Source organism: Sinocyclocheilus anshuiensis, unplaced genomic scaffold (assembly GCF_001515605.1).
Source record: "Sinocyclocheilus anshuiensis isolate Anshui unplaced genomic scaffold, SAMN03320099.WGS_v1.1 scaffold207, whole genome shotgun sequence".
Taxonomy (NCBI): Eukaryota; Metazoa; Chordata; class Actinopteri; order Cypriniformes; family Cyprinidae; genus Sinocyclocheilus; species Sinocyclocheilus anshuiensis.
In genome coordinates, this window is record NW_015551045.1 from 474,297 (window position 1) to 482,968 (window position 8,672).

The 8,672-nt window shown below is 35.5% G+C and overlaps 1 protein-coding gene across 1 annotated transcript in view; it reads right to left on the reverse strand.

Moving 5' to 3' along the window:
• The window catches only part of trap1 (TNF receptor-associated protein 1), a 15,212-nt gene that overhangs the window by 3,074 nt on the left and 3,466 nt on the right, over positions 1–8,672 (reverse strand). Inside the window, 11 exon segments of the mRNA XM_016451323.1 lie at positions 878–963; positions 1,188–1,326; positions 3,421–3,606; positions 3,688–3,835; positions 3,915–3,984; positions 4,098–4,218; positions 5,302–5,457; positions 5,543–5,616; positions 5,707–5,816; positions 6,157–6,317; positions 6,405–6,476. Of these exon segments, the coding sequence (XP_016306809.1) occupies positions 878–963; positions 1,188–1,326; positions 3,421–3,606; positions 3,688–3,835; positions 3,915–3,984; positions 4,098–4,218; positions 5,302–5,457; positions 5,543–5,616; positions 5,707–5,816; positions 6,157–6,317; positions 6,405–6,476 (1,323 nt within the window).

Sequence of the window (8,672 nt, forward strand, 5' to 3'; positions counted from 1 at the left end):
TATATATATATAAAATTAAAACCAATGTAAATGTGTTCTAATTTGTATGCAAATGAAATGCACAATTTCAAAATGCCTATTTAAATTGAATGATAAATAAATAGACATGCAATATTAATTTGGGTTAATTATTTAATTATGCAAGAAAATAGAAGAGTAATTTGGGAGATACAAATCATGAATATTAAATAAAATTTATAGTAAATTATATATAAAAAATATAATTACCACACAATAATTGCATAATGCATATAAATATAAATAATGTATATTTGAGTTATTGTAACAGGCTAATAAACAGTTAAAATATGTATTCATATGTAAAATATTAATTTTAAAATACTTTTAAAAATTATGTATATTGGATACCGTAATTTAAGTTTTTATTAAAATGCATTTAATTGCATAAATTATTTTATCTATTAAACATTTATTTGTTTAATAGATAATATACAAAGGGTGATTAGGATTTATTACATGGTTGATTAACAAATAAATAAATGGATATGAAATACTGATTTGAGTTTAAAATTATTATTTAAGAAAGAAACCAGACATATTGCTAAATACTAAATGAAAATGTATACATGAAAAAAATATTATATATTATAATATATTTGTTAAATTATGCAACAGGCTAATTCAAAAATTTCAAAAATATATTTTGTGTATATGTAATATTATAATCTAAATAAATTTTTCATAGCATGTACATGCATTTAAAAAAAATATATAATTGCATTTTGACTTTACTTTATACAATTTGCTGGCATCGTTTTTTGATGGGAGCAAAAGCAATGAACAAGAAGGTAACGTTTGTTAAAAGTTACAATGTTTGGTGTTTTTGGTGTTTTTTTTTGCATGTACATGTGGCTACCTTGATGTTGGTGACTCTCTGTCCGAGTGCATTCCTCATCCAGGCCATCAGATCTTCTGCCTGCTGATCTGTCAGTCGCTCAGATGCTGAACAACACAATCACAGCACCAGTGACTCCGGCTGATCTTATGACTTACATAATTGTCCTTTGGTTTACTTGTTTAAATGCTTAATTAACATTATCATTGTTGGCAAAACGAAGTGAGGAATCAAGAACATCCAGAAATCACTGTATACTGTAGTTGACGTGTCTCAGATAATGAGAGGTAATTATTGCATTGTGACTGTACTGACTGATGTTCTGTCTTACCTGGTTTGCTGTCTTGAAATTTCTCTTCTTTGTAATGATCTACGACTATGTCGGTCTCGACTGAGATGAGCTTCTTCCTGTCGAACTCTCTGAGGTGAAGCAGCGTGAGCTCATCGAACTGCTCAAAGCAGAACAAGACCTGCAGGAAGAGACAGAACGTCAGAAACAGACACATCTTTCTTCTGTTGACTGCTACTCAATTTTCTCATCAACTCAACATGACAACATATTTTCTGTACGTTTTCAAATTTCATGATCTCAACCACAACACTTTTTGTCCTATTAGAAATCCTTGTGTTTGACTGTAAATGTTTAACCAATTAAATATAGGATCAAATAAGTATTATATTATAAATATTGAAAAATAAATACAGAATGATTACTAGAATAAATCAATAGTAAATAAGCATTAAATAAAACAAATAAATATTTTAATTGGAGTTTGTTCTTTTAAAGGTTAGAAATCACGTTTTTATCAATGTTATTAATTTAATAAATACTGTTGTATTGATTAGGAACAGTGACTTTGTCTTTATAAAAGTGAATAAGATTTTAATATTAAGTGAGACCTCCATTTTTTACCCTGTGGTGCAAAATAACAGACAGATGAAATAAAGAACAATATTTTTATTTTCTTTATTATTCCATATTTATATATTAATATATTATTAAAAGTACAATATAAAATTATTATATTATTAAATGTAGATTTCTAAATTCCATGTAGTCGTTTAAACGTTTACAATTAAGCACCTTCTGAATGGGACTATCTTCTTAAGATAAAAAAATTAAGACCTTGAGAAAAGTTTTTGTAAGTCAAGATCACAAGAAAATTGAATAGAATAATTTGTCATGTTGTGAAAACAACAAAATAGATAAACTGATTTAATCAATGCATCTTTAGCATTCCATTCGTTTCTGATCAATATATTTGGCCATTTTGAGATTAACGGCAGTGTTGGCGCCCCCTTGTGTTCAACTCAAAATCTACCAACAGCCTTGTCAATAGATAATGCACATTTTTTGCTTTCAAAATCGGACTGAACCGAGTACATTTTTAATTGCAAATTAATTAGCAGTTGTTTCCAGCAAATCTGCAATGCATTGCATCAGCCTTCGGATCAACTTGTAGATTCATGACCCATTTGCTCTTTAATAATGTGAACATTAAAGGGGTCCTATTATGCTCTTTTACAAAGTCTTGATTTTGTTTTGGGGGTGTACTAGAACATGCTCATGCTTGGTGGTTTGAAAAACGCATTATTTTTCACATAATTTACATTATTAAAGTACCTTTCTCCCCAGCCTGGCAGAAACGGCTCGATTAGTTTCGGCTTTGATGAAGGTCCGCCTTCCGAGAAACAAAATGTGTTGTGATTGGTTCGCTGTCCCAGTGCGTTGTGATTGGCGAACAGCTTAGACGGTGTTTCAGTACTGCCACGCCCCTTGCTCCGTCTTTCAACAAAAGCTTTTGGCGAATCCGGCACTGTACTCCCTCATGTTGTGGAAGCTGTTCTCAGTAAAATGCGCAGCACACAATAGCAAATTGGGGTTATAATGCTCCGGAACAGAGTAAAAAAATTAATTGCAACCACTGTTTCCTGACATCATCCGCTTTCGGAAGCCCAAACAAAGACGTTTGGGCACGGAGGTGAAAAAAAACAGCGTTTCTGGCGGTCGCACACTGGACGAGAAGCACGGCGTCGCGGCGCGCCAAGTCTTTAAAATTCAAATACATTATTTTCTGAGTGTAGGCACACCGGCGGCGCCCAGCTACGTCGTGTTATACTTGTAAGAATTGTTCTAGACATGCCGAAAATTTGACGCACAGCAGCTCTTCTTCGTTTTCTCTGATGCACTAACTGCAGCAGCACTTCTTCTTCATCGTCTCGTCTGATGCACTCACTCAACCAAGCGTTCTAACCATGACCTCGCCCCTCCCCACCCCTCAACCATTCGAATTTCTGTAGGCGGGAATTATTTGTAATGATATTCTAATGAGCCGCTTTGTGATATCACAAAGCCCGGAAAACAAACGCTGTAGTCCAAACGAGCCGTTCGTTGTAGTTCTTGAAAAGGGATTTTTAAAAATCGAAATATCTCCCTTTGGAGTGGACTTTGAGATTTGTAACTTTCTAGATCTTTTTTTATGCCCAAACATACACACTACACACTGACTAAAATTAAAAAAGTGAAAAAGCATAATAGGACCCCTTTAAGTCTCTAGTCTCACCTCCATATCTTTCTGTTTCATGGCCTCAAAGTACGGCGAGTGTTCGGCCAGGTGGCGATTCGGTGCACACAGATAGTAAATGTTCCTCGTTCCCGCCTTCATCCGAGAGGCGTATTCCATCAGGCTGGTCTGCTGTCCCGCAGGAAGCGCTGACGACTCAAAGCGCAGCAGCTTAGCAATGTCTTCCTGTGACGACATAAATCAGCAGTTTGAAAACAATCAGAGAAAAACGGGCTGATTAAGAAGGCCAAACGAGGCGTCTCGTACCTTGACGCTCTGCTCTGCTGTGGTCACGATGCCCTCGCGCATAAACAGCCCGTAGTCGTCAAAGAAGCGAGTGTATTTCTCCGGATCCTTCTTGCTCTGGTCCAACAGGAACCGAATGACACGCTGCTATAAAACATCCCGCAGTTTCCTGAAAGAATAGAGTATGTGATGTTGTGTTTTGTTTTTTTTGCAGAAGGCATAACATCATATTCCAGGCAGGTTCGTACCTGATTAGGGCACTTTCCTGTAGCAGCTCTCTGCTGAGGTTCAGAGGAATATCTTCACTGTCCACAACACCTGCAAATGTAATCACATGACAACCAATTTTCCTTTATTTTTAAAACGTATTTCTATTAATCTAATAATGTATTTAAAGTGTATTCATGCATTTATCTGGATGCTCATCTGACCTCGCAGGAAGCGCAGCCACTTGGGGAGGATGTCTGTGGCTTTGGTTTGGATCAGAACCTTCCTGCTGTACAGGGCCACACTGGAGCCCATCTCACGACTCACGTCAAACATGGAAGGTTTCTGCTCACACACATTTACAATCATCGCAAAACAAAACAAAGAACCATCAGTAAGCTGATTACCAAACAAATGGACCTAAAATATTAATTTGGGTTGAAAATGTATGTAAGAAAGAAGAGTGATTTGTGATATAAAAGTCAGATTCACCACTGAATACTAAATAAAATGTGTATTTCATAAAATGTACAGTACATAAAATTAAACCATTGTATACAAAATGAAATGCACAAATAGTGCATATTTAAAAGATAACAGACTACTTAATTTAAACTGAACTTTTTTAAACAATATGTATAATTTTCTAATATTTAAATACTTTATATGTAAGAATTTTTTTAATTAAGTACATTCTGTAATTTAAGTTTAATTAAATGGATTTAATTGCATATGAATTAAAATATGTACAAATTAGTGTTTTAAATGCATATTTCAGTTAAGTGATGTAACAGGCTAATTAATTTAAAATTAATAACATTATTTTTTTATTAATTTGTATGTGCATAATGTAATTTTAAAATAGTTAATTTTAAAATATGTAAATACTTGTTTTTAAAATGATGTGCAATTTAAGTACAAACTGTTATTTAAATTTAAATGAATATTAATTAAAATATGTGCAGATTAGTACTTTAAATGCATACTTCTGTTGTTAATGATGTAACGGGTAACTAATAGATGTAGCTCATTTAAAATAACATTTTATGTATGTATTTGTATAATGTATAATGTAATTTTAAAATGTGTAAATACTTGATTTTATGTATGTACAATTTTTACAGTAATTTAAATGCAAATGCATTTATATGCCACATATAAATTTAAATATGTATGAATTAGTGCTTTACATGCATATTTTAGTTGTCATTTTTCAGTTAAATTATGTTATATACAATTTTAATAGGTAATATTTTATAAGAAGAAGAAATACTGTATTTGACAAGTGAACCTGCAGAGATATTGTGAACTTTATTATATTTATTTAAAGGGTAATTTATGTAAGTCACAGTGGTTCAGTGACTGTAAGTTACACTATTTTGTCAGTCATTGTGTATTTGTCTGATTCAGTCGTCATCTCACACTCACCATCTCCGGCATGTAGAAGATGCTGCGGATGTTGAGCGGAGCGTCTGCGCGGTAGTGCAGTGTGTAGCGGGGTTTATCATGGGCTTGAGCCACATAGCGATAAAACTCCTCATGCTGCCACTCGCTGAGGTCTCTGGGCTCCATCATCCAGAGCGCCTGCAGAGAGAGAGAAAAACAGCTCAGGACTGATCATCAGAGCCACAGGGAGGTCAAAGGTCATTCATCAACAGACTTCACATACCTGCAGGGTGTTTAACCGCCGTCCATTCAGGAAGATGGGAAAACTGACAAAGTTGCTGTACTTGGTCACAACCTCTGCAAAACAGACCACAGTCACTTCAGTGAGTTTCTTTTCCAAGCATGTCATGTTTTATGTCCATGTTCTTGGCTCTGAGTGCTGCAGACCTTTGACTCGGTCTTCTGATGAAAACTCTTTGCAGTCGTCCTTAAGGTGGAGCACAATCTTGGTCCCCTGACGCACACCTGAAGCTTCTGCGATCTCAAACACTCCAGAGCTACAGACACGCAACACTCAGTGAGTAACACATTAAAACGTGATTAATGTAGACAAATGTTTGCTTTGACTTAACCTCTTGATGTCTAATAGCCACAAATATGGCAAAAGATCTCCAGTTCCTTTCTGATTGCTAATGTTAATAAAAAGTAGGGTTGTGCGTTTCATCAAAGTTTAATTTTGATTTCAATTTTGGCTTCCAACGATTATTAACATAATCATGATTACAATATTGACTGAAATAATCATGATTATGATTTCTGCCATAATCAAGGAGCATGAATAAAAAAGCACATTCCTAAAACTGTTATTAAATTCATCTGTCTTCTGATTTTTCTCACCCGTCTGAGGACCACTTGTATCCAGGAGAGCCTGGTTCTGCTGACTGAGAATAAACGTCCACTTTATCAGCCACCATGAAGGCGGAGTAAAAGCCCACACCGAACTGACCGATGATGGAGCTGCTGGCCTCCGCTTGATTCTGAAGAGCATCCAGAAAAGCCTGATGGAGGAAGAGCAAGAGGACCAAGAAATAAAAACCAGTTAGAATGAAGAACAGCAGAGTTTGAAAGAGTTCAGTGAGACGCACCTTTGATCCAGATCGAGCGATGGTGCCCAGATTAGCCACCAGCTCCTCATTGTTCATCCCAACACCCGTGTCCTACAAATCAGAGCAGAAAACTGTTGATCAATACATTCTACACAGGCATTAAACTGCTCTGTCGCTACAATGGATTTTCTTCAGTTGGACTGCAGAGGCCAAGTATAAGATCAGTGCAGATTAGGGTCGGAAAACTAAAATTAATAACATTTTTTTAAATAATTTTTATATGTATAATGTCATTTTAAAATATGTAAATATTAGATTTTTTTAATTACTTGCATTTTTTAAAATGAAGTTCATACTGTTGAATTCAGATGCGTAGAATTGCATATAAATTGTGTATGAATTAGTGTTTTAAATGTATATTTCAGTTGTAAAATGATATAACAGGCGAATTAATTTAAAACAACATTAAATAATTTTGATATATAATGTAATTTTAAAATATGTAAATACTTAATATTTTATATAATTATTTCAATTGAATGTATGAAAAATTACACATGCATATAATTGTCTATTAATTAAAATATGTACAAATTAGTGCTTTAAATGCATATTTCAGTTGTCATTTTGTAGTTACATTGTTTAATAGATAATAATATTTTATAATAAGACATATTTATCAAATGAACCTGCAGAGATATTGTGAACATTATATTTATTGAAAAGGTAAATAATGTAAGTCACAGTGGTTCAGCTGCTTTAATGAATAAGACCATAAGCTCAAGATACGAGGGCAAAAAAAAGCCCCCTCACAATTAAACTAAATGCAATGACATGATTAAAGTGAGATGTGAAAATGGATGAAGTGTCAATTGCAGCATTATATTTACAGTCATGGCCAAAAGTTTTGGCAGTGACATAAATTTTGTGTTTTGCAAAGTTTGCTGCTTAAGCTGTTGTGGTGTCCATTCACATTGTTTCTAGATTATTGTGTGTAGAGTGTATCAGATGCATTTTAAATAATTGCTAATAATAATTTTCACTTGACTAGTACTCATTGACACTTTTACATGTGCTGTTGATATAATTAGTCCGTTAATGTTAGCTGGTCATTTTGTGTCAGGATCAAAAAACAGTCAGTTTATTTATTTATTTTTGTGTGTGAAGATTGTGTAGAGTGATCAGATGCATTTTAAATAATTGCTAAAAGCTTCATTGGCCAAAACATTTATTTTTCACAATAAAACAAATTTCACTGTTTTTTGATCGTGACACAAAATGACCAGCTTACATTAATTGATTAATTATATCAGCAGCACATGTGAAAGTGTGAATGAGTACTAGTCAAGTGAAGTGACAGTGACATGTGACATGTGGCCAAGTATGGTGACCCATACTCTGAATTAGTGCTCTGCATTTATCCCAAGACCCACACACACTGAACACACACCCATAGTTGTGAGCAGCTGGTGCCCGGGGAGCAATTGGGTGTTCGGTGCCTTGCTCAAGGGTACCTCAGTTGTAGGTATTGAAGGTGGAAGAGAGCGCTGTACATTCACTCCTCCCACCTACAATCCCTGCCGGTACGAGACACGAGACTCGAACTTTTGGGTTACGAGTCCGACTCTAACCATTAGGCCACGACTTCCCCAGGTAAAATCAAAAATCACTTAAATAGATTGTAAGAGCAGACTGATTGCTATAAAAGGAGGGAAGAAGCGCTTCCAATCATTGTGTCCTTGTTAGCAATGGTTACCTCCAAATAAACACATGCAGCCATCATCGCTTTGCATCAAAATGGCCTCACATGCAAGGAAATATTGCACCTGAAAGAACCATTTACCGGATCATCAAGAACTTCAAGAAGAGAGGTTCGACTTCAGTGAAGAAGTCTTCAGGACGTCCCAGAGTGTCCAGCAAGTGTCAGGACCGTCTCTTCCTGAGGAGTCAGCTACAGAATCGTGTCACCAGCAGTGCAGAGCTTGCTCAGGAATGGCAGCAGGTTGGTGTGAGGGCATCTGCACGCACAGTGAGGTCAAGACTTTTGGAAGGCCTGGTGTCAAGAAGGGCAGCAAAGAAGCCACTTCTCTCCAAGAAAAACATCAATGACATACAAATTCTGCAGTAAGTACAAGGATTGGACAGCAGAAGACTGGTGCAAAGTTATTTTCTCTGATGAAGCTCCCTTCCGACTGTTTGGGACATCTGGAAAATCGATTGTTCGGAGAAGAAAAGGTGAACGCTACCATGAGTCCTGTGTTGTGCCAACAGTGAAGCATCCTGAGACCATCCATGTGTGGGGTTGCT